General features: G+C 37.4%; 1 protein-coding gene across 1 annotated transcript in view; it reads left to right on the top strand.

Moving 5' to 3' along the window:
* Positions 1-26,691, top strand: part of ACER3 (alkaline ceramidase 3) — a 157,945-nt gene that overhangs the window by 47,348 nt on the left and 83,906 nt on the right. Inside the window, exon 2 of the mRNA XM_047752005.1 lies at positions 8,128-8,238. Coding sequence (XP_047607961.1) covers positions 8,128-8,238 — 111 coding nt within the window. The remainder of the gene's footprint in view (positions 1-8,127; positions 8,239-26,691) is intronic.

The following is a 26,691-nucleotide window of genomic DNA, read 5'->3' on the forward strand; positions in this document are numbered from 1 at the left end:
CAATAAGTATTTGCTATTGAATGAGTGAATATAAGACTGCTGCTCTCAAGAAATTTAACTTAAGGAGACAAGATACAAATATCTATGTTCTTATTCAGTGAAAAGAGAGCTAGCTGTGGAAAGCAGTCTGTGCTAAGTGCCACATGAGAGCTTAGAACAGTAAGTGCTGTAAGAAGAGAGTGATCCTTTCAGTAAGGTGATTAGGCGAGACTAATTTTACTGAGTTGGGCCCTGGAAAAAAAGTTTTAATAAAAATGGGAGAGAAAGTAGGGATAATCATGATCAGATTTTGTTATTTCAGTAATGCCTCTTCATCCTGAGCATGGTTTGGAAACTTCTTCTTTCTGACCTTTGGATAAGTCTGAAATCTTCATTTCATTAAATATTTCTCTGAGGACTTGAAGATGGTCTTACTTCCCTTGTTCTTCTGACTATTCTCCATCATGCTTATTTGTTAACTGTTTATTCTCACTCTTCAGTTCTCATCTTTAAACCTTCTTCAGAGCAGCAGCATATATAGATAATGCATGTTTTTGCTCTGAGTCTTTACTTTCCCCTATAACTTCAGTCTTTTTAGGCTAGAGTTTACTTGAGCATAACTGGTAGGGATTCCCAAGTCTTCTCTCATCTCATTATTACTCTGTATTTAGATTTTCTTCCCAAACCTAAAATGTACATCCCCTTGAATTTAATATGATTATTTCCATTTTTACAATATATGGTTTTAAAATATTTTTTATAACTTACATGCAATAAAGTAAAAGTGTAAGGTATATTTTTAAAGAATGATATGAGAAATCAATGTTCATAAATAATGTTTTTGAAACTACTGTATGTGTCCCAAAGGAAATTGGGTGCTATATATATATTTTTTTTTATAGAATTCTTCTTATATTGGCAGTGATAAATACTTCTCATCTTTCCCTCTTTCAAGGCATAGCTCAAGTGCTATCTCCTTACTGAAGCCCTTCTTAGGTTCTTTCCCTCCAAGTAAGTTTTTTATCCTCTTTGGTCCAGTTATTTTCCTTCACAAGCTGTTTACTTGTCTTTCCCATTAAATTATATTTATCTTTTCTCAGGACAGGAATCAAGATTGCTAACCTTTCTTCCCATCTCCTGACTCAGTGCTCTGCCCATAGAAAATAATTAGTGAATGTTTGTCAAATTAAGCTGAATTTGTGTTTATCACTTTTTTTTCTTTCTTTTTAGGGCCATACCTGCAGCATATGGGTGTTCCCAGACTAGGGGTGGAATCGAAGCTACAGCTGCTGGCCTACACCACAGCAATGCAGGATCCGAGCCGCATCTGCAGCCTACACCACAGCCCACAGCAACGCCGGATCTTTAACATACGGAGCAAGGCCAGGGATGAAACTCACAACCTCATGGATCCCAGTTGGATTTGTTAACCGCTGAGCCACAAAGGGAACTCTGTATTTATCACTTTTTAAAGTAAGACATACCTGTATTAATTTCCTGTTGTTATTCTGGTATTTGTCTTAATTAAAAGCTGCTATGGAGTTCCCGTTGTCTGCTGTAAGTTGAGATTAGATGATATTGTCTTTTTCTAGCTCTGAATACTCTGAAGTTCTGCAGTTAACATTTTTTGAACATTTGCATAAGTAGTTAAATATTTGACAAAATGAACTTTCCTTGTGGGAAGTACTGGGTTTCTTTCAGGCTCAAACCAGTTACTGCTTCTCTCATCTGGCTCTTTGCTGACTGTGAGGACTCCCCACAGTGGCAAATGAAGCAGTGTAGATCACTTTTTCGGCTTCCCCAGATTGTATTGTTTCTGTTTTTTTAAGTGGTGGTTACACAATTATAAATACGACTGAGTTCTAAATTATCAACCCAGCTGCCCCGGGGCTTTGTGTGTTCTGCCACATTTGGGAGCACTTTAAAGGAGGCTGAGCATACTGGCTCCATCTACTGTCATGCTGAGGCGAATAGCTTTCTATTATATTTTCAAAGTTGTTTCAGACTTACTCTTTGGCACATTAACCCCCCCCCCCCTTCTTTTCTATATTTTGGTACTTGAGTTCTTTTCACTTGGTAAAAGATAGCTTTACCTGTTAAGAAGTCTTGAAATTACTGAAATACCAGCCTTGCCTATAATTTGGGGGCAAGAATTGAAAGATGTGTTTGTGGGTATAAAAATACTATAATTTTCAGATTAAAAAAAAATCATTTAACTCTGTATCCAAACAGGATTCCCTCTATAAAATTTTGTTTTGTTTTGCTTTGTTTTTTTGCTTTTTATGGCTGCTCCCACAGCATATGGAAGTTCCCAGGCTAGGGGTCAAATTGGAGCTGCAGCTGCCAGCCTACACCACAGTCACCAGCCTACACCACAGCCACAGCACTGCAGGATCTGAGCCATGTCTGCAATCTGCACCATAGCTCATAACAACACAGGATCCCTTAACTCACTGAGAGAGGCCAGGGATCAAACAAACCCACATCCTCGTGGGTATTAGCCGGGTTTGTAACCTGCTGAGCCACAATGGGAACTTCCTAATGTTTTAGAACAGTATTGTGTGGTATATGAATGAATCTCTAGTTTTTATTTTTGGAAAAATAATGTTTTAATTGAATTTTCTGGGAGCACTCCAAGTCCAGTTAAACTTGTAGTGGAAATAATTTAGCCTTTATTTTCTATCATTCATCTATATTACCAATATTTTAACTTTAAGTTATAAAAACTGTATACCCATATTGTAGAAAATATGAAAAAAAGAAGAAAGAATCCATTACTTTACCATCTTTTTTTTTTTTTTTTTGGTCTTTTGTCTTTTTAGGGCCCCATTTGCAGCATATGGAGGTTCCTAGGCTAGGGGTTAAATCGGAGCTATAGCTGCTGGCCTATACCAAAGCCACAGCAACACGGAATCCAAGCCTCGTCTGAAAGCTACACCACAGCTCACAGCAACACTGGATCCTTAACCCGCTGACCGAGGCCAGGGACTGAACACACAACCACATGGTTTCTAGTCAGATTCAGATTCGTTTCCATTGTGCCACAATGGGAACTCCCGTTACTTTACCATCTTAAAACTTATTTTGGTGCTGCAGGAACCCTCACTAAACATAGTTTTGTGCAGTAATGATTGGTGAAAACATAGTTTTATAATTGTTATCAACTGTTATCGATAATAGTTATTAATTTATTACCTCTCAGCTTCAAATTCAAATTCATTGCATGCTCTGTGAAAGTGGGCCTGGGCCCTTTAAATGTTTCCTTCAATAGCTTAGCTGCATGTTCAGCTTGGTCAGTAGAGGGCACTGGAGAGACACTGCAAAAGAAAGGATTTTCCTTCCTAGTTCTGGTGTGTCAGCTTGGCTTCAGTGCCTGGCTCTTGCAGTGCAAGTGGTTCATCCATCTTCTGCCCTGTTTATGAAACTTCCCCCAGTGCTCAGATCCAGAAGCTTACTCAGCTTCTCCAGTGCCAGCTCCTGCAGTCATGCAGTCAGCAGCGCCTAGTGGCCCCTAGCTCCTGCCTCCATGTAATAAGCTTTTCCTGGCATCCTAGAAGGTAGTTTAAGCACAAGCTGCTAGGGGTGGATTTTCACTGAGCTCTTCAGGGGTGGCAGCCCAGTAACTTACCTACTGTTTGATGAGCTTTGGTCATGCCCCCTCCACAAGGGTCTGGCTGTCAGTCCTGGCTGGGACCTTTCCTTTTAGTTTCTATCTCCATCTTAGGTGTAGTAGCTGTTCCTTACATATGCTATTTCTGTATTCTCTAGAGTTAGCTTTGCTTACTACTAGCCAATCTCTCACTACTGCAATTTCCTCTTATAATTAACGATTTTTTTTTTTTTTGGCCGCCCCCACAGCATGTAGAAGTTCCAGGGCCAGGGATCAAACCCAAACCACAGCAGTCACAGTGCCAGATTCTTAACCCACTGCATGACCTAATGATTTTTTATAGTAAACTTTTTCAGTTCAAATTACCCTCTGATTTATCTTTCCTGATTGGACCCAGACTGGTAGTATTTTTTTAACCCAAGTTTTCATTTTATGATAATTTTTCATGCATTCTTTTTGTCCAGTAAACTTAAATAAGCTAACATTTATATATCCCCTTATTTACAAAGCAGTTTCATATCTATTATTCTTTAAATCAGCTTTAAAAAAAACAAACTTTTATTCTTTCTTCTTGACTTTATAGTCTTTTTGCCTTTGTGGTTAATCCTTTCTGTGTTCTCTTTAAAAGTTTATTGCCATTTCCAAGCTTGTTTAGCTGTTCTCCCATGTTTTCTTCTAAAAGTTATGCTGTTTAAAAAAGAAAAAAGTTATACTGTTTTACTTTTCACATTTAGATCTGCAATACATCTGGATTTTATTTTTGTGTAAGAAGTGTGAGCTTGGGGTCCAGATTCATTTTTTTTCTCTTGCAAACATCCAGTTGCTCTAGTACCCTTTATTGAAAAGACCATCCTTTTCATACTACATGTTTGTAGTGTGTAGGGCATGTTTGCCATACAGTTATCCACAGGGGAAAGTGCACACTAGCTTCAAACTTCTACATAGTGATGTTTAGTCTGAATAATGAGAGCATAGTGATTAAAAACTTTTGAAAGAAAGATAGACCCCAAAATTTTGTGGCTAAATTATCTTTTGCATTAAAGGCAAAAGACATATTCTCAAGCACTCAAGAAGTCAGGGAATACAGCACATACATATCCTTGAAAAAAAAATATGGAGATGGATGATGAAATTTAAACAAGTAAAACGTGGCTTAAAAAAAAAGACAAAATGGAAAGAATAGCCATGGGGAAAAAGACTGGAGATTGACATTGTATCCATTTAAATAGAGACCTGAAGTTAAAAACAAAGATAACATAGAATTATGAAATGACACAGGAATTCCACTCCTAGGTATATTCTAAAGAGAACTGAAAATACATCCATACACACAAAAAATTACATATGAATGTTCATAGCAACATTATTTGTAATAGCCAAAGAGTGGAAAGAACCCAGATGTCCAACTGACAAGTATATAAATAAAATGTGGTATATCCATACAATGGACTTTTTGGCAAAAAAAAAAAAAGAATGAAGTTCTTTTTTTTGTTTTGTTTTTGTTTTTTTGTCTTTTTAGGGCCACACCTGTGGCATATGGAGGTTCCCAGGCTAGGGGTCTAATCAGAGCTGGAGCCACCAGCCTATGCCACAGGTGCAGCAACGTGGGATCCGAGCCACCTCTTCGACCTATACCACAGCTCACGGCAATGCCGGATCTTTAACCCACTGAGCGAGGCCAGGGATCGAACCTGCAACCTCGTCTTTCCTAGTCAGATTAGTTTCCTCTGTGCCACAACGGGAACTCCAAAAGAGAATGAAGTTTTTAATGCATACATGCTACAGAGTGGATGAACCTTGAAGACCTTATGTTAAGTGAGAAAAGACAAACACAAAAGATTGTATATGGTATGAATCCATTTATATGAGATGTCCAGGATGGCCAAGTCCAGAGACAGAAACTAGATTGGTGGTCACCAGGGACTCTGGAGAGAAGAGTTGGGAAGTAACAGATAATGGGTCTGGGGTTTAATTTTGGACTATGGAAGTGTTTGAAAATGAGATTGTGATGGTGGTTGCACAACTCTGAATACACAAAAAAACACTGAATTGTACACATGGGAAGAGTTATTTTTATGATTTGTGAATTATATTCTGATAAAGCTGTTAGGTTTAAAAAAATCAGCAAGGATGCAAAATGTGTGTAGAACTAAATGTAGATTCTTGACAACGTGAAATATATAGTCCTTGACAATGAGGAAGAAACTAATAAAAATCAGTAAGTAGTGGAAGGGAGGTGGATAGAAATTTAAGAGTGTGAATTTCTTTGTTTTACAGCAAGGATGCATATGCTATAAAAATTGCCATGTAAAAATCAGAACTCTATTTTAGTTATTTCACATTCAGTTTTACTTTCTTTTGTTAAATTAAGATAATTTAATAAAAGAACATGTCTAATATCCTATAAAACTGTCTTTTCTTTCTTCATTCATCCATTCATCCATGCAATATATGTAAATCTTAGCAAATACTAATAGTGATAATTTCTGGGTGTTAGGATATTTAATGATTTAATTTTTTTGCACTTTTCTGAATTGTTCAAAAAATATATATATATATTTTTTGGTCTTTTCTAGGGCCGCACCCGCAGCATATGGAGGTTCCCAGGATAGGGGTCGAATCAGCTGTAGCCGCCATCCACAGCACAGCCACAGCCACATGCAACATGGGATCTGAGCCAGGTCTTTGACTTACACCACAGCTCACGGCAACACTGGTTCCTTAACCCACTGAGCGAGGCCAGGGATTGAACCTGCAGCCTCATGGTTCCTAGTCGGATCCGCCAACCACTGAGCCACAACGGGAACTCCTCAAATTTTTTTTTCTTTTTCTTTTTTTTGGCTGCACCCGTGGCATGTGGAAATTCCTGGGCCAAGGATCAAACCTACACTGCAGTTGCAGCCTGTGCCACAGCTGTGGCCTGTGCCATAGCTACGGCAATGTTGAATCTTTAATGCACAGTGTCACACGGGAACTTCCTGGACTGTTTATATTTTTTACAATGAATATTTGTCACTTTAAAAAACTATATTTATTTATTTATTTATTGGCTACACCTGCAGTATGTGGAAGTTTCTGGGCCAGGGATCAAACCTGTAGCACAGCAGTAACAATGCCAGATCCTTAACCACTAGTCTACCTGGGAGCTCCTTTTTTATATAGTTTTTAATTTTTTCATTTGTCACGTTTTTAAAAGAGCGAAGTCATGCTAAACGAGCTGCTACCCAGGATGAGCAATGAGATCCTGCTGTATAGCACTGGAAACTATATCTAGCCAATTATGATGGAGCATGATAATGTGAGAAAAAGGAATGTATACATGTATGTATGACTGGCTGTACAGTAGAAAATTGACAGAACACTGTAAACTGGCTATAATGGAAAAAAATAAAAATCATTAAAAAGGCTGCTGTCTACTATAACCATTGTTAAATCAAAAAAGTCAGAAACTGGGACTTCCCATTGTGGCGCAGTGGAAGCGAATCCAACTAGTATCCGTGAGGATGTGAGTTCAATACCAGGCCTCTCTCAGTGGCTTGGGGATCTGGTGTTGCCATGAGCTGTGGTGTAGGTTACAGATGCTGTGACTGTGGTGTAGGCCGGCAGCTGTAGCTCCAATTCGACCCTTAGCCTGGGAACTTCCATATACCGTGGGTATAGCCCTGAAAAAAAAAAAGTAAGAAACACGTAATTTTGTGAATAATACCAGAGGATAGAGGAGGAACTGCTATACTTAGGTTTCAGTAAGCATGCATACATGAATTTATTAATTCTACCAGACTTTCCCATCATTTTGTTTTGAATGTATTATGCCACTTTATTCCTAGAATAAATGCATAAAATATTACCCCAAATCAATAGTTTAGCCAACTCCAATAGGAAATAGGGCTCCAGTAGGAAAGCCCTACTTTACTGTTTATTTCTACTATTGGGGTTTCTATTGTTTCTTTGCTGTTCCTGTTTCAGCTTGTTTTTGTAAAGAGAGGAACAAAATCAAATCAAGATCCACTGCCTTTTGTGTTTTACTAGAAACAGAAACTAGGAACTAAAAACATTACCACAAAAATTAAACTATAAGAAGATATGCAAAATGCAAACTCTGATTTGTTGCTATTCAATTCAGGAGACAAAATTAATTCAGTTCTATATTTTATCTTGTCATATTGTTATCCATGGACCAACCTTTCAGTAGCGTTGGTGTAAGGTGCTTTCTCCAACTCATTTTTTGCTGTACCTTTTGAGGTTCTTTCTTAGATATTTTCCCTTTTTACCTTGAGAAACTAGAATTTCCTTTAGTGGAAGTTCTGGTTGAAAATCCTTAGTTTCAGTTGTCTGAAGTTGTCTTTATTTTACTTGGATTATTTTAAGAATTTTTTTGTTGACTATAGAATTATTTTCCTTTGGCATCTTATAAATATTTTCCCATTATCTCTCTGAGAAATCACCTACTTAATTTTTGCTAAGGGCCAAGTGTGTGTATCTTTATTTAAAGTACTATTTATTAATCATCTTGTGTGTTTTTTTTTTTTCTTCTATAGGGAATACAGTGAGTAATCTGATTATGATTATACCTCCGGTTTTTGGTGCAATTCAGAGTGTTAGAGATGGACTGGAAAAGCGGTACATTGCTTCCTATTTAGCACTCACAGGTATGTATAACACTTCAACTAAAAAATGATGTACAATATTCAGACAGGCTGTTTTTCTCATTTATTCCTGAAATTGTTTCTCAATTTTATATTGTTTATTACACAACTTATCTCAGGCATACAGAAAAGAATAGGAGTAATATAACAAATATACCCCTGTATCTTATAGATCTTAACACTTTATAATATTTGTTTCAGATCTTTTTCTTTTTTAAAGAAGTAAACTACTGTAGATAAAGTTGAAGCTCCCTTTGTATCTCTGCCTGATTTTATTTTCATCACTCTCCAAGAGTTAACCTCTATGCTGAATTTGATTATCATTTTCTCATGTTTTTGTATTTTTATGTATGTATCCTTAAAAATATAAAAAAGTATGGTTCACGTATTTTAAAATTTTGTGTAAAGGATGCGTTCCCATTGTGGTGCGATGGAAACAAATCCGACTAGTATCCGTGAGGATGTGGCCTCGCTCAGTGGGCAAAGGATCTGGTGTTGCTGTGGGCAGCAGTGTACGTTGTAGACGAGGCTTGGATCCCGAGTTGCTGTGGCTGTGGTGTAGGCCGGCAGCTGTAGCTTCAAACCCACTCCTAGCCTGGAAACTTCCATATGCCATGGGTGTGGCCCTAAAAAAAGCCAAAAGGATATTATATTGCATCTAACCTTCTGCAACTTACTCCTATTCCTTTACTTGCCTGTGAGATAAGGACTCTGTCTTAGCTATCTCTGTATCCCTATTGTTGGGCAGTTTAGGTGTCCCCAATAAATGTTGGGTGGAGAGATGAATGAATTTTACCAGAGCCTAAGAGGGGAAAAACATTCTGTCGTGTTCTTGCATTATCATCATAAAGTCAAAAATAGCGAAAAAAAAGTAGATTATAGTTTGTTTCTTTTATATAGCTTTGTTAATTAAACATAATTTGTTTTAGTTCATGACATATTATTTACACATGGGCAGAAAGGACTTCTAATTATGACACAACTGTAAATTGTAGTGTATCATATCAGATTCTAGATAATTATATTAATCACCGCATCTGAGAGAGTAATTTCTGAATCTGTTTCTCATATGTCTAGTTTAACAGAGTTACTTGATTCATCTTGAAATGGAAGACTTGTCCACAAACGTAGCCCTCTGCTTTATTTCCTGGGGTATTTTAAGAATGCTTATAAGATACCAACAAATCATGATCCATAGTAATCATAATAATAAAATAAAAAAATGAGAGTGACTTACAGGTTGCTCTAGGATTATACTGGCCTCCTGAGTTAGAATTTGTCTACTCGTCCTTCTAGAAAACCATACAGATTAAGAAGGAAAGTAAATAAAACCACATTTAGTCCATATTTTCAGCCTTACTAGGAGAAAAAGAATACTTTGCACTTCAAATAATTTTTGAACAAAAAATAAATACCAAATTCTAAAACAACTGTCTTTAATGTCTTAAACTTGGGGACAGTTGAAAAACTATGGGGGAAAGAGATTTGAGGGCTTAATCTGACAAAACACCAATGGAAAGGGAAAGCCTCACAATAAATGCAAAATTTCTGAAAGTGTTCTAAGATCATAGTACTGGCTAAAGTACACAGTACTTTAAAGTACATGGTAAAGGACTTGAAACTGTGCAAGACCTACAGTGGCAGTTTTAGAAAGGTATTACCTCTGGGAAAGAAAGAACTTGAAAGAGGAAGATATCCTTTGGAGATGTGTAAGTGTAGGGAAAGAAGGAAGAAAGGTAGGAATTAAGATCCTACTGGAACAAAAACAACTACAAAATACACTGAACCATTTTCTCAGGGTTTTATTTAATTTAAAATTACTTAAATTTGCCACATGTAGCTAGCAGCTACTATATTAGAAGAGTACTTGTGGATTCATCAGAAAGTATTCAATGAGTACTTGCATGTGTACACACATGCACACAAACACACACAGTCACTACCCCCAAATAAACATATATGAAAAAGAATACTAACCTTTATTATTCTGACAGAAGAGGGCAGTCTTGAACTAGAAATTAAAAAAAAAAAAATTATATCTTTTTGCGTTTTAGGGGAAGTTCCCAGGCTAGGGGTCGAATTGGAGCGATAGCTACCAGCCTACACCACAGCCACAGCAACGTGGAATCTGAGCCATGTCTGTGACCTACACCATAACCCATGGCAATGGATCCTTAACCCACAGAGCGAGGCCAGGGATCGAACCCGCACGCTCATGGATATAATTCGGGTTCCTTATCATTGAGCCGCAACAGGAACTCCCTTGAACTAGAAATCTTTTAAGCCACCCCAAACCTTTACTCTTTCCACAAAATAGACACCTCCCCCAACCCAAATCAGTTTACATCCATACAAAGTTACTGTAGTAAGAAAACAAAATGAGAATCAAAACCTTTTGGCTCATGGACATTCTTCTCCTGCAGTTAATTATAAAGCAGAAAGAAACCGTAGCACAGTACTCTTAACTGAATTAAATCACCTCAAACAAAAGAAGTAAATAAAAGTTTTAAAAACCAATAACAGAAATAGCTCCCTCACCCCTGAAAGAAATAAAATTAGAATTGATTAAACTTAGGAAAGGAATTAAGACTGAATTACAATGTGTTGAATATTTAATAAGGGCTGCTTAAGAAAGGCAGAGAAACAAGAAAATGAAAATGAGATAAAGAAATACAAAGGGTCAAAGAAAAAGTGATTGAAATGGAAGACAGGCAAAAATAATTCACTATAACTGTAATTGGAGTCCCTGAAGAATCAGGAAAAAACAGTGAAACAGACCTTATATTTAAAACTGTAATTTAAAAATTAATTTGAAAGAAGACTTTTGGTGATGAAACAGAAGACTTGAATCTCGATATTGAAAGGTTCGTTTTTGTCTCATAAAACTGACTTGGAATGGTCAACTTTGAGAGGGACTGTGAGAAAGAAAATTGGGCTGGCACTAGACCTCATCAGCAACATCAAAAGAACTAGTGGAACAGCATTTTTAGTGCAAACCAAGGATTTTATGTTCTAAGTTGTTTTTCCGGTGTCTAGGTTGTAGAAAAACAGTTTTAAACATGCAAGTACTCATTGAATACTTTCTGATGAATCCGCAAGTACTCTTCTAATACAGTAGATGCTAGCCACATGTGGCAATTTAAATTTAACTAATTTTAAATTACAATGTAATGTTCAGTTCCTCTGTCACACGAGCCATGTTTCCAGAGCTCAGTATCCATTTGTGGCTTACGGCCACCATACTGGGCAGTGCAGTATGGAGCATCACATTCGTCACAGAACGTTCTACTGACTGCATTGTACCAGAGAATGATTTTATCCAACTAAGAGAAGACAGGCAGACTTGGGCAAAATGTCTGATGATGAGAATTTAGCATATTTAACTATAGATCTAAGACCAAAATAGAGATGGGATAAGGACCAAAGAATAGTATATGGACATTATATGGTCTGGTACAGTAGACACAATGTGGTTTTTTAAATGGGAGAAGGCGAAGGCAAAGTAGAATAAGTTCATTGACTGATGCCTATGTAATAAGTTGAGTATTGAAGAATATGATCTAAAAGTAACAAATCAGATAGGAAAAGGTTAAGTAACAAAAAAAAGTGGAGGATTCAGGGTACTATGAAAGGCATAATGACAAAGTAACCCATAGACCAAAAAAGCCCCTTTCTAAATACTAGAAGAATCGTTTTAGGTGCAAAAAAATATATTTTACTTAGGGAAATGAATTAAATATAAAATAATATATGTAATAATTATAATAAAAGAATATAACAGAAATGAGATTAAACATCAGTCATTTCAGGAGTTCCCACTGTGGTGCAGTGGGTTAATGATCTGGCTTGTCTCTGTGAAGGTGCCAGTCCAATCTCTGGCCCGGTGCCGTGGGTTAAGGATCTGGCATTGCTGCAGCTGTGGTATAGGTTGTAGCTCCAGCTCAGATTCTGTCCCTGGCCCAGGAACTCCCATATGCCACAGGTGCCACCAAAAAGGAAAGAAAGAAAAAAAAGACCATCAGTCATATCAATCAATATGAAATAGCTTAATCAAAAGAAAAAGCTTTTCAAATTTACTGAATGAAGAAGACTGAACTTTATGCTATATCTAAAAGACACACCTAAAACAAAGTGATTCAGAACAGTTAGAAACAATATGAAAACAAGGTAGTGATCCTGATATCATACAAATTAGAATTCCCTTGAAAAAGCATTAAATATGACAAAGAAGGATGGTTTTTTGGTTTTAAATTGTATTGGAGTATTGTTGATTCACAATGTTACATTAGTTGCAGGTGTACAGCAGAGTGAGTCAGCTACACATATACATAGATCCATTCTTTCTCAGACTCTTTTCACATGTAGGTTATTACAAAATAATGAGTAGAGTTCTTTGCTATATAGTAAGTAGGTCCTTGTTAGTTATCTATTTTCTATGTAATAGTGTTTATACATTAATCCTCAAACTCTTACTAATTTATCCTTCCCCACCATGTTTCCCCTTTAGTAACCATAAGTTTGCTTTCAAAAATCTGTGGGCCTGTTTCTGTTTTGTAAATGAGTTCATTTTTAACATTTTTTGTTAGATTCCATGTATAAGTGATATCATGATTTTTTTTTTTTTTTTTAGTCTTTGTAGGGCTGCACCTGCAACATATGGAGGCTCCTAGGCTAGGGGTTGAATTGGAGCTGTAGCTGCCAGCCTACACAGCCACAGCAACACTGGATCTGAGCCGTGTCTGTGACCTACGCCACAGCTCACGGCAATACCAGATCCTTAACCCACTGAGTGAGGCCAGGGATTGAACTTGCTTTCTCGTGGATACTAGTCAGATTTGTTTCCCCTGAGCCACAACGGGAACTCCAGTATCATGATATGTATCTTTCTCTGACTTACTTCACTTAGTATGATAATCTTTAGGTCCATTCGTATTGCTGTAGATGGCATTATTTCGTTATTGTTTATGGCTGAGTTATATTCGTGTGTGTGTGTGTGTGTGTGTGTGTGTGTGTGTGTACATGTATACACCACATCTTCTTTACCCATTCCTCTTTGAAGGACATTTAGGTTGCTTGACTATTGTAAATAGTGCTACAGTAAACACTGGGGTACATGTATCTTTTCAAATTATGGTTTTCTCCGGATATATGCCCAGAAGTAGGATTGCTGGATTGTATGGTAGTTCTATATTTAGTTTTTTTTATATGTGTATGAGATATGTATATGAATATGTATATGTATATGTGAATATATAATAAATACACATCTCATATATATGAAGATATGTATCTATGAAGTATATTGCTATATAGCAGTTCTCAGGCTAGGGATTGAATCCAAGCCACAGCTGCAAACTGTATCACAGCTGTGCCAGCAGTGAATCATTTAACCCACTGCTCTGGGCTGGAGCTGAACTGATGCCTCCTCAGCGACCCAAGTCTCTGCAGTCAGATTCTTAACTCACTGTGCTCCAGCAGGAACTCCTATATTCAGTTTTTTAAGGAACCTCCATACTGTTCTTCATAATGGCTGCACCAGTTTACATTCCCATCTACAGTGTAGGAGGGTTCCCTTTTGTCCACACCCTCTCTAGCATTTATTGTTTGTAGACCTCCTTTTTTTGGGCAATACCCAGAGCATATGGAAGTTCCAAGCCCAGGGATTGAACCCACACCATGGTGGTGACCCACGCTGCTGCAGTGACAATACTGGATCCTTACCTCTTTTGTAGCACAGGAGAACTCCTATTGTTTATATGCTTTTTAAATGATGGCCATTCTGACCAGTATAGGGAGATACCTCATTGTAGTTTAGATGTGCATTTCTCTAGTATTAGTAATTTAAGCATCTTTTCCATGTCTTTTTGGTCATCCATCTGTCTTCATTGGAGAAATGTCTATTTAGATCTTCTGCCCGTTTTTTGATTGGATTGTTGTGGTTTTTTAAATAGAGAGCTGCGTGAGATATTTGTATATTTTGGAGATTAATCTCTTGCCTGTCACTTTATTTGCAAATATTTTCTTCCGTTCTGTGGTTTGTCTTTCTGTTTTATGTTTTCCTTTGCTGTGCAAAAGCTTTTAAGTTTGATTAAGTCCCATTTGTTTATTTTTATTTTCATTACTCTGGAAGGTGGATCCAAAAAGATAATACTGCAGTTTATGTCACAGAGTGTTCTGCCTATGTTTTCCTCTAGGAGTTTTATAGTGAACAGTCTCACATTTAGGTTTTAAATCCATTTTGAGTTTATTTTTGTGTATGGTGTTAGAGAATGTTCTAATTTCATTCTTTTACATGTAGCTGTCCAGCTTTCCCAGCACCACTTATTGAAGAGATTTATCTTCTGTTCATCGTATATTCTTGCCTCCTTTGTCATAGATTAGTTGGCCATGGCTGCGTGGGTTTATTTCTGTTTTCTGTCCTGAAAAAATGGTATTTTTAATGTTAGAAGCTATGATTCAAAGTGAAATTATAACAGTTATTAATATCTCTTTACCACATAATGCAACACCACTATTATATGGCAGAAACTACAAGAGATACAAAGAGAAATAGAAACATAAGAATAGTAGATTTCATTAATAAAAAATTTGGGGCCCCTCCTGTAGCATGAGGAAATTCCTGGGCCAGAGCTCAAACCCGTGCCATAGCAGTGACCGAAGCTGCTCCAGTGACAATGCTGGGTCCTTATCCCACTGTGCCACAAGGGAACTCCTCTTATAGCCTTTTAGACATAATGTCATCTCTCAATCAGTTGAAGTGTGGCATAGTGTGAGATGGATGACGTGAACAGAAAATATCAACTATATCTGAAAGACCTAAAGAGCTTAACCGGTAGAGAAGATCTTATGGACTTATGCCAAATTTTACACTTTGACAATAGAGAATATACCCTCTTTTAAAGTATACATAGAATATTCATAAAAACAAAACAGTAAGTTTCTGTTAAGTAGAAATATTAAAACAGCATGTTCTTATCACAATGCATCTATGCTAGAAATTAACAACAAAATTAACAGCAATTCAAACCCTAAAAAAGCTCTTCCTGGAGTTCCCACTGTGGTACAATGGGATTGTTGGCACTTCTGCAGCACTGGGATGCAGGTTCAATCCCTGGCCTTGCACCATGGGTTAAGGATCTGGCATTGATTAAGCTGTGGCATAGGTTGCAGTTGCAGTTCAAATCTGATGCCTGGCCCAGGAACTCTGTATGCTATGGGGCAGCTAAAAAAGAAAATGGAAAAGAAAGAAAGATAAAGCTCTTCCTCTTTGAAATTTTAAATCTTCTTTTAACTCTTGGTTAAAAGTGAAAGTGTAGACAGAAATTACGGAGTTCCTAAAATACAGTTGCAACAAAAAGTCTGCCTATCAGAATCTATGGGAATTTTTATAAAGCAGCCATCAGAATAATCCATAGGTTTAGATAACTAAATAATTATGAAAGATAAAAGTGAAAAATTAATTAAAATCTCAACTCAAAAGTCAGGAAGAAAGACCATAAAATAAACCAGATGAAAGTTCAAGCAGGGGAAATTATAGAGATAAAAGCAGAAATTAACTAGATAGAGTACAGAAAAACATAGTTTAATTAATGAATCAAAAGTTTTTTTTTTTAAAAGACAACTAGCTAATTTAGAAAAAAGTAAGTAAATGTAAACACAAAATAAGAAATGATGGTGGGGAAGTATCCAGTGAAACAGTGGAAAAAATTAAAAACTTCTATGTAAATAAATTTAAAATTGGATAATTTCCTAGGAAAATACAATTTGCCAAAATTGACACCAGGAAAGATGGAAAGCTTTGGACAGACCAATTTCTATATAAGAAATAAAATAACTTATTAAAGTATTCCTCCACAAGGTGTTGGGCCCAGCTAGTTTCACAGAGTTCTACTAAGCCTTCAAAGATGAAATAGTCCCAGTGCTACATAAATTTTTCCAAAGCATAGATAATGAAAGAAAGCTTCCAAATTTTTTTATGAGGCGTATAACATTGTTATTTAAACCTGATAAAAATTCCATAGAAAAGAAAATTAAGGACTACTACTGTGAATGAATATCAGTACAGATATCCTAAATAATTAGTAAACAAAAAGGAGTGAACTACTGATACACAGAACAAAACGTGTGAACTTCAAAAACATGCCAAGTCAAGGGGCCAAAAGATGCAAAAGACTAGACTATACAACCCTTTTCCTTTGTCCATTGTTGTTGGCTTTTTTTTTTGTCTTTTGTCTTTTGTCTTTTGTCTTTTTACACTTTGACAATAGAGAATATACCCTCTTTTAAAGTATACATAGAATATTCATAAAAACAAAACAGTAAGTTTCTGTTAAGTAGAAACTTCCATGGCATATGGAAGTTCCCAGGCTAGGGGTTGAATCGGAGCTGTAGCTGCTAGCCTACCCCACAGCCACACAACATCAGATTCAAGCAAATCTGCAGTCCACACCATAGCTCACGGCAATGCTGGATCCATAACTCACTGAAGGAGGCCAGGGACTGAACCTGTGTCCTCATGGATCCTAGTCAGATTTGTTTCTGCTGAGCCACGACAGCAACTCCCATTTTTTTTTTTTTTTTTTGAAACAAGTATTGAGACATACCTTTAAATTCACTCATTGTGAGGGTACAGTTTTATGAGTTTTTGTAAATTTAAAGAACTGTGCTTTCATTGCAGTCCAATTTTGTAATAATTCCATCACCCCCTCGAGCTCAATTTCTTTTTAATTTCTTCCAGTTATATCACTAATATATATTAGCAAGTTCTTCTCCAAATCCTTGAGACCAGAAGTATTTCTGAACTTATTTTTTGATTCTAAAAAGTTGAATAGACTGTGTTTGCCACAGTATAGTAAGCCCACCAAAACCTGGGACAGCACCCTGTGGATGAACATATCCACCCACATTGCTGCTTATCATATGACTGTTCACACTAACTAGGCTAAATAATCGCTATAAAGAGCCTCATGTCTAATCAGGTCAGGTTTTGCTATCAGTGAATTTGTACTAAACTTGAAGAACAAACAGCTTTTGGTTTTAAAAGCTTTTTTTGGAATTGTGTTTTTATACCGGAGATGTAAATGTATTTAATTATGTTTTCTTCTTTTAAAAAGGAGTAAATATTAAACATAATCTAGTCTCACATTAGGAAAATAAAATACTGTGACATCTAGAGTTTGTCCCCAGAATGCAAGATCATTCAGCTTTAAAGAGATCCCTTAATATAATTTACTATGTTAATAGATTTTAGAAGCAAAACCACATGATTATCTCTATAGATGCTGTAAAAGCCTTTGTCAAAATTCAGCAGCCATTTCTGATTTAAAAAGAAAAACTCAAGAAAACAGGAATTGGTGAATCCCGTCTTAAAATGATAATATACATACCTCAGTCCTAAACCCAGCATTTTACTCAGTGTGGAAGCACTAGAAGCCTTCCTACAAATGTCAGGAACAAGACAGATATGTCTGTCTCCACTACTACTTAACATAGTACTGGAGGTATTAAATCAGTGCATTTATACCAGAAGAAATACTTAAGGAACTCAGAATTGGAAAAGAAGGAGAACTACCTCTTTTTACAGTTATCATGGTATTCCTGAAAACTCTAGCCAGAGAATCAATTATCAATTATTATTAAAACAAACTATTCAGTGAGGTCAGCTTTTAAATGATCATAAAAGGCAATAGCCTTCTGGAGTTCCTGTTGTGGCTTAGCGGTAATGAACCCAATTAGGATCCATGAGGATGTAGGTTCAGTCCCTGGCCTCACTCAATGGGTTAAGGATCCGACTTTGCTGTGAGCTGTGATGTAGGTTGCAGATGCAGCTCTGATCCTGTGTTGCTGTGGCTATGGTGTAGGCTGGCAGCTACAGCTCTGATTCAACCTCTAGCCCGGGAACTTCCATATGTCGTGAGTGCAGCCCTGAAAGGACCTCCCCCCCCCCCCAAAAAAAAAAACCCAAATAAACAATAGCCTTCATATATACAAACAGTATCCTTTTAGATATAATAGAAAAGAAAACCCTGCTTAAAATACCATCTAAAAAGTTAAAATATCAAGGAATTAATTTAACAGAAAATGTGTAAAAGCTATATATGAAAACCATAAAACAGTTCTGAAAGCCATGGAAATAAACTTGAACAAATGAAAAGTTGTTCATGGATATCTTAATATAACCTAAAGATGTCACTTATATCTAAGTTAATTTATTAAATAATACTAGTAAAAATACAATATGTCTTTTTTTTTGGCCTCGGTGCAGCAGCTTGATAGGGGATTTTAGTTCCCAAACCAGGGATTGAATCTGGGCCACATCAGTGAAAGCACCAAGTCCTAACCACTAGACCAACAGGGAACTCCCCCCAAAAGTGTATATATAAAATATATGTATATATTTTTTTGCCTTTTAGGGCTGTACCAGCAGCATATGGAAGTTCCCAGGCTAGGGGTTGAATCGGAGCTACAGTTGTTGACCTATACCACAGCCATAGCAACGCAGGATCAGAGCCGAGTCTATGACCTACACCACGGCCACTGTAGATCCCTGACCCACTGACTGAGGCCAGGGATTGAACCTGTATCCTCGTAGATACCAGTTGGATTCATTTCCACTGCGCCACAGTGGGAACTCCCCAAAAGTGTTTTTAAATTAGACGCGTTGATAATAAAATTCTCATGAAAATATAAATGTGCAAAGACGTCTAGGAAACCTTTAAAAAAAGAAGAGCTGGAAGGATGAATTAGCCCTCCTATATTTTAAACATACTGCAAAATATGCCTATGTAAAAATAGTAGAATAGTGGTATTCTGATAGTATAGTGGAATAATAAAAAAAGCATAAATAGACCCAAGTCCATGTTAGATTTGACCCTGTATGCTGCCAAGTGTGGCCCTAAAAAGCAAAAAAAAAAAAAAAAAAAGATATAGCCACTTCTTACAAAACATAATGTGCTCTCACAATACTGTCCAGCAGTCACTCTCCTTGGTATTCACCCAAAAGTTGGAAATTTTCATCCATATGAAAACCTTCTCACAGATGTTTATAACAGCATTATTCCTAATGCTAAAACTTGGAAGCAACCAAGATGCCCTTCAGTAGGCATATGGATTAGGAAACTGTGGTGCCTCTAGACAATAGAATAGTATTCACTGTCAGAAAGAAGTGTGCTATCAAGTCATGAAAAGACCTGGAAGAACCTTAATGCATATTACTAAATGAAAGAAGTCTGTTTGGGAAGTTCCCTTCATGGCCCAGCAGTTAATGATCCCGACCAGGATCCATGAGGATGCGGTTTGATCCCTGTCCTCTCTCAGTGGGTTAAGGATCCGGCATCGCCGTGAGCTGTGGTGTAGGTCACTGATGCGGCTCAGATCCCAAATTGCTGTGACTGTGGCATAAGCTGGCAGCTGCAGCTCCAATTAGACCCCTAGTCTGGGAATTTCCATATGCCGCAAGTGTGGCCCTAAAAAGCAAAAGAAAAAGGAAAGAAAGAAGCCAGTCTGAAAAGGCTACATACTGTGTGATTCCAACTATATGACATTTTGGGAAAGACAAAACTATGGGAACAGTGAAAAGATTAGTGGTTGCTAGGTGTTAGGGATAGAGAATAGAGGATTTTTAGGATCGTGAAACTGTTCTGTATGATACTGTAGTGGTGGATACATGTCGTTGTACAGTTTTCCAAACCTATAGAATGTATAACACCAAGAGTAAACTGTAAATCTTTCCTCATTAAAAAAGGAACTAAATCTTCTTTGATAAGTGCCTGATCTCTGGTGTAAGGCAGGGAAACTACAAGATGAGTCTGGAACATTTTGTCATGCTAGGAGTTAAGAAAGGGCTCAAAAAATGAAAGAATAATGTCAAACTGACACAAAAGTCTTCACAAACTGAAAATTTGAGCTTCCAAGTGAAAAATGACTTGGGTTATATAACACATGGTATAAAAATGTTCATACTAATGCTAACAAATAAATGATGTGCGAAGAGGAAAGCTTTTTTTTTTTTTTTAAGAGTAGAATTGCCAACTAATTAATGTAACAGAATGATAGAGTTTTGTTTTGTTTTTTCCAGGCTGTGCCTGTGCCATGCAAAAGTTCCCAAGCCAGGGATTGAACCCAAGCCACGCTGCATCCTTAATCACTAGGCCACCAGGGAACTCTGATAGGTTTTTTTTTTTTAAATGAGCATTTTGCAACCATCATAATAATTTGTTCACACAAGAGTCTTCAATGAATAGTAAAAATTTTGTACTCAATCTGCATATATCTCCTTGGAAAGTACTCATTAATTACAAATGGAAGAAGGGTAACAACACAGAAGTCTTGCCGATTCCACCTTATCCAAGTAATCAGTGTCAACATCATTAATAACAGTGTAAAGTAACAACCTGGTATGATGCACTGAAAAGGAAACATCATTTTATATATACTGAATATTAGGAATAGTGTGTTAGTAATTAATGACGGTCATTGTATCCTGGGTTAGAGCCGAGATCTACTAATAATTTAGTCATTCAAAGAACCTTTAACTGAAAATTTGATTATATGATAGGTATAGTTCTCAAACCATTGTTCATTGAAGTTTAGAGTTTAGCAGGGGAAACAAACATTAGTCAAATAGCTTGGTAATTTGAAGTATGCACTAACAGTTATGGTAAGTTTTATGAAGAAAAGGTAGCAAGTACAGTAAGAAAGAATTAGGAAAATTAAGAGTTAAAAACATTACTTTTTCATATTTTTTTCCATCCCATGCCCCTGAGCAACTGCCAGTTCTTTTGTAAGCCTGATTTCTGTTTAGTTCGCCTTCCCAGTTACAGCTGCTTTGGAACCACTCAGTCCCTCTTTGTCCTCCTATTTATTTTTCAACTGTATTGTATTCCAAATGTACACATTTTATGAAAGGAAGAGATGCTTATAACAGATCTGTAGGAGAATCTAAGATGTGGGTTAAGTATCCAGTGTTGCCATGAGCTGTGGTGTAGGTCGCAGACATGGCTCGGATCTGGCATTGCTGTGGATGTGGCACAGGCCAGTGGCTACAGCTCTGATTCGACCCCTGGCCTGGGAACCCTCCATATGCTGTGGGTGCGGCCCTAAAAGGACAAAAAAGAAAAAGATGTAGAAAGTTTCAATCACCCCAGAAAGTTCCCTTGTGCCCTTTCTCATTCAACATATCCCTGAAAAGATAACTGTTATTCTGGTTCTATGTATGCCCATATATTAATTTGCATGTTCTTGAACTTTACATAAACGGAATCATATAGTATGTACTCTGGCATATGGTTTCTTTCACTCGATGTGATGTTTTTTGATATTTACCTATGTTTCTATCGGTAGTTCATTCTTTTTTTATTGATAGGTAGTACTCCATTGTGTGAATATAAAACAATTCATTTGCCCATTTTCCTGTTAATGAACATTTTGAGACTTTTATGAAGGAGAAATTCTATGGATATTCTTGCATATGTCTTTTGATGGACAAATGCCCTCATTTCTTTAGGGGGTGTGTCCAGGTGTCTAAATGCTAGGTCGTAGGGTAGTCTGTGCTTAAATTTATTAGAAGCTGCTCAACAGTTTTCTAAAATGATTGGGCCATTTTGCACTCTCACTGATAATATCTGGAAGTTTCACTTACTCCATATTGTTGTCCATACTTGTAAGTATTTTTTTTATTTTATTTTTTTTGTCTTTTTTTGTCTTTTCAGGGCCACACCTGCGGCACATGGAGGTTTCTAGGCTAGGGGCCTAATCGGAGCTGTAGCTACTGGCCTGTGCCAGAGCCACAGAAATGCCAGATCCAAGCCAAGCCGAGTCTGCAACCTACACCACAGTTCACGGGAACACCAGATCCTTGACCTGCTGGGCGAGGCCAGGGATCGAACCCATAACCTATTGGTTCCTAGTTGAATCTGTTTCCACTGTGCCACGATGGGAACTCCCTGTAAGTCTTTTTTTTTTTTTTTTGTCTTTATGCCATTTCTTGGGCCGCTCCCTCGGCATATGGAGGTTCCCAGGCTAGGGGTCGGATCGGAGCTGTAGCCACCGGCCTACGCCAGAGCCACAGCAACTCAGGATCCGAGCTACACCACAGCTCACGGCAACGCCAGATCGTTAACCAACTGAGCAAGGGCAGGGACCGAACCTGCAACCTCATGGTTCCTAGTCAGATTCGTTAACCACTGCGCCACGACGGGAACTCCCCTGTAAGTCTTTAATTTTATCTGGGTTGGTGTGTAGTGATACTCACTGAGGTTTAAATTTGTATTTCCCAATGAGTAATAATGCTGAACACTTGTCAAGTTTATTGGCCCTTTGGGTATCATCTTTTCAGTGTACCTCTGCAAGTCTTTTGCTCATTTAAAAATTGGGTTGTCTTTTGCTTACTGATTTTTGTATCACATTTTCTAGATGTGAGCCTTTTGTTAGTTATTTGATGTGTTGTGAATTTTTTCTTCTAGTTCGTAACTTGCCTTTTTACTTTACTAATAGTCTTCATATGAGCCAAAGTTCCTAGGCAGGAGTTTTGAGAGACACTTAGATACCAGTTTGGTAACTAATATACTAGTCATCTGTTAGTAATGTATTGGTTTTTTATTGTTACTGTAACAGTACCAAAATAACAAACAAGATTAATTTATTGTCTTATGTTTCTTTAAATTAGAATTCTGACTCACGTCTTGTTGGGCTAAACTCAGAGTATCAGTCTGCCTTCCTTTCTGGAGTTTCTAGTGGGGAGAGTCCATTTTCTTGTCTTTCCCAGTTTATATTGCTGCCGACATTTCTTGACTCAGGCCCCTTTCTTCCATCTTCAAACCTAACAGCTTTGTATCTCTCTGACCACTCTTCCATAGTTACATTTCCCAAAGGTTCCTGCTTTTGAGGACTCAGGTGGTTAAGTTGGACATGTTGTAATAATTGGGGATAATCTCCTCATCTCAAAGTCTTTGCCAAGTCATTTTTGCCACTTAAGGTGACACATTCACGGCTTCTGGGGTTAGTGCATAGACTTCTTTGAGAGCCATTATCCTGCCCACCACACTAATTTAACTACTCTGATAGCCCATGAGTTACTAAACTAATCTAGTAGCCTGTCTGCTCTAATGCTGCAGCATCCTTATTGGGTGCAGGAAGGGACAAAGTAATCCAAAATACGTAGATAAAGCTAAATAGGATTTTCTGGCCTCTGTGCGTGTATTGTTACAATAAGGTTATATAGTAGATAAGTGATAGATTCGAAAAGGGAGTGAGTGGTCACTTAGTAGGAGGGGAACAGTTAGAAAAGTTCTTTTTGAATACCCTAAACTGGCTTCCCATCAGCCTAAAGATAAAACCCAAACTTCTTAGGACACCTGTCCAGAACTTGTGCTTTTCATCATTACGCTCAATGGCCTCTCTAATATGATAGCACATTTTGTTTCTAATGTGAATGCTAACTTCACCTGGAAAATACTCATGCATTCCTATAATTGTAGCTGGTATTGTTTCGATAACCACCAATAACATTAAAATGAACTCTGAGATCATAGATTTTAAGATAATCAAATATTACATTGTTAATACCTTTGGTACTTTAGAATAATATGCCCTTTTCCTTTGTCATCTATTCTGGGTTTTTATTTTTATTTTATTTTTATTTTTTATTTATTTTTATTATTTTTTATTTTTTTTAATTATTATTTTTTGGCTTTTTGCTATTTCTTTGGGCCGCTCCCGCGGCATATGGAGGTTCCCAGGCTAGGGGTTGAATCGGAGCTGTAGCCACAGGCCTACGCCAGAGCCACAGCAACGCGGGATCCGAGCCGCGTCTGCAACCTACACCACAGCTCACGGCAACGCCGGATCGTCAACTCACTGAGCAAGGGCAGGGACCGAACCCGCAACCTCATGGTTCCTAGTCGGATTTGTTAACCACTGCGCCACGACGGGAACGCCTTATTTTATTTTTATACATCATGATAAATCTTGATATAATTTAAAAGGAACTCATAGTGTTTCTTGAGCAATTTTGCTGTATGGCAAATAAGCCAAACTTCTTTCAAAACCTAATGACTCCGTTTTTCTATGTACATGAAATTTTTTTCAGAACTTGAATTGGGGACTAGAAAATAAAATTTGTTGATACCTATTATATGCTAAGTGCATGCTAGATAATCCTCATGGCATTGTTAATGTTTATTTTACACCTGAGGTAACTGAGTTTCAGAGATTTAAGCAGCTTGCCAAAAATCGATAAGTAGTAAGTGACAGATTTGAGATGGTAGTTTAGATCTACTTCCAAAGCCCTTGTGCACTCTTTCCAAGGTGTGGTGAGTCAAATGGATCAAAATAAATGTGTGTCAGAATGTATCTGTATTCTTTTGTAACCATGAGAAACCTTGGTAGCATGCCATAATATCTGAATCAAAAGGTTCCAACTTGGTGAAATTCTGTTAAATGCTTGAGAGACCTAAATCTGTGAATGCTGTGAATATGCATGTCTAATCAGAAGACTTGAATAGTGCGTTGACCTCTTTATTCCATTTCCATTACTATTTTGACTCCTTCAGTTTTCACTATAGCCACAACCCATGTAGGCAAACTTGTTTGTCCCTGTTACTTGCTTTTTGGAATGCTCTGGATAATTCCTATGAATGCGAATGTTTAAAAAATTAATTAATCTTTTTTAGGCTACCCTGTGGCATATGGAATTCCTGGGCCAGGATCACATCTGAGCCGTAGTTGTGACCAATGTCACAGCTGCGGCAACGCTGGGTCTGTCCCTTTGTGCCAGGGCAGGGAGCGAACCTGTGTCGTGGTGCTGTAGAGATGCCGCCGATCCCCTTGCACTACAGCTGGGACTCCTGTGAATGTGAATTTTATTTCGACTTTGATGTTTCAGACTTTTTAAGAAAAACATTGTAATGAAATGTTGGCTAAGAGGCACCCTTATATTAATATTTTAGTCTTTGTGTGATTGAATCAATTGATTTGCACTAGAAAGGAAAGGAAAATGCTTAGATTCCTTTTTAAAGTATCCCTGAAATTTCTAATTTGTTTAATTTAAGCATCAATGAACATTGTTTTGCTTTTACACATTTGGCGTTCCTTTGGCCTAAATAATTCAACTTCCCTATCTTGAATTTCTTATTTCTGCCAATTTTGATAGTATTCTAAAAATATGCACCTGTTGATAAATTGCAGCAAGTCAGTGGTGAAAACTGGTTTATTGCGCTAAATTTCACCAGTGTTTTTTAGGCAGGCCTGCTTCTTATGATTGAACCATTTTTCTCTTTGAATAAGGTAAACTGTTTGAAAATCTGTATTCCTTGGCAGATTGGTCCCAGTCTGAACTTTCTGCCTTACTAGCTTCATTTCCCATAACTCTCACCCTTGTCCCTCTCATATCAGCTGTATTAGACTACTTACTGTTTTTAGTACCATATGTATATATCTCTGCCTTTCACCTTTTTCTGGTAAACTTGTCATATCTGTCATTCAGGACTGTTTCTCATTTCTTCTGAAAAGGCCCCCTCCGTTTTTTGGTCACACCCTCATCACGCAGAAGATCCCGGGTCAGGGATCAAACCAAGCCACAGCTGTGACCACACCGGATCCTTGACCTGCTTAGCCACCAGGGGTCTCCTAACCCCCTTTTTTTCTTGAAGTAGAGTTGATTTACAATAGTATGTTAGTTTCAGATGTATAGCAAAATGATTCATTTATATATATGTTTTCAGATTATTTTCCATTATAGGTTATTAGAAGATAGTGAATATTATTCCCTGTATTACACAGTAAACCCTTGTTGCCTAGCTATTTTATGTATAGTACTTTGTTAATTCCATACTCCTGATTTATTCCTCTTCCCCCTCCCTTCCCCCTGTGGTAACCGTAAGTTTGTTTTCTATGTCTATGTGTCTATTTCTGTTTTGTATATAGATTCATATGTATTATATTTTAGATTCCACTTGTAAGTGATATCATATAATATTTGTCTGGAAAGGCTTCCTTTAAACCTTCCTCAGCCCCTGATAGATTTAGATGATCCACTGAATATGATGCATATCTATCATCGTACGTGATAACACCATATTGTAATTATCTGCAAGACTTTCCTCTAATATTCTTTAGTAGTTAAGGGGGAAGTGGCAGAACATGAGGTTGAAGAGATTTAGGCAGGGGCTAGATCACACAGGGCCGCACCATAGGCCAGAGCGAAGAGTACAGATGTTATCCTAAAAGCCAGTGAAGGTTTTTAGCAAGAGAGGGACATGATCCAATTTTAAAAGATCACCTTGGCTGCCTTGTGGAGAACAGATTTGTGGACAGTAAGAGTGTAAGCTGGGAAACCAGTTAACAGAAGCTAATGGCAGTGGTCTAAGATATGATAGTGGTTTAGACTGGGGTAGCCTCAGTGGAGACATTAGAGAAGTGGATGACTCAGGATACATTTTGGAGTTAGTGCCTATAGGA

This window comes from Phacochoerus africanus, chromosome 11 (assembly GCF_016906955.1).
Source record: "Phacochoerus africanus isolate WHEZ1 chromosome 11, ROS_Pafr_v1, whole genome shotgun sequence".
NCBI classification, from domain to species: domain Eukaryota; kingdom Metazoa; phylum Chordata; class Mammalia; order Artiodactyla; family Suidae; genus Phacochoerus; species Phacochoerus africanus.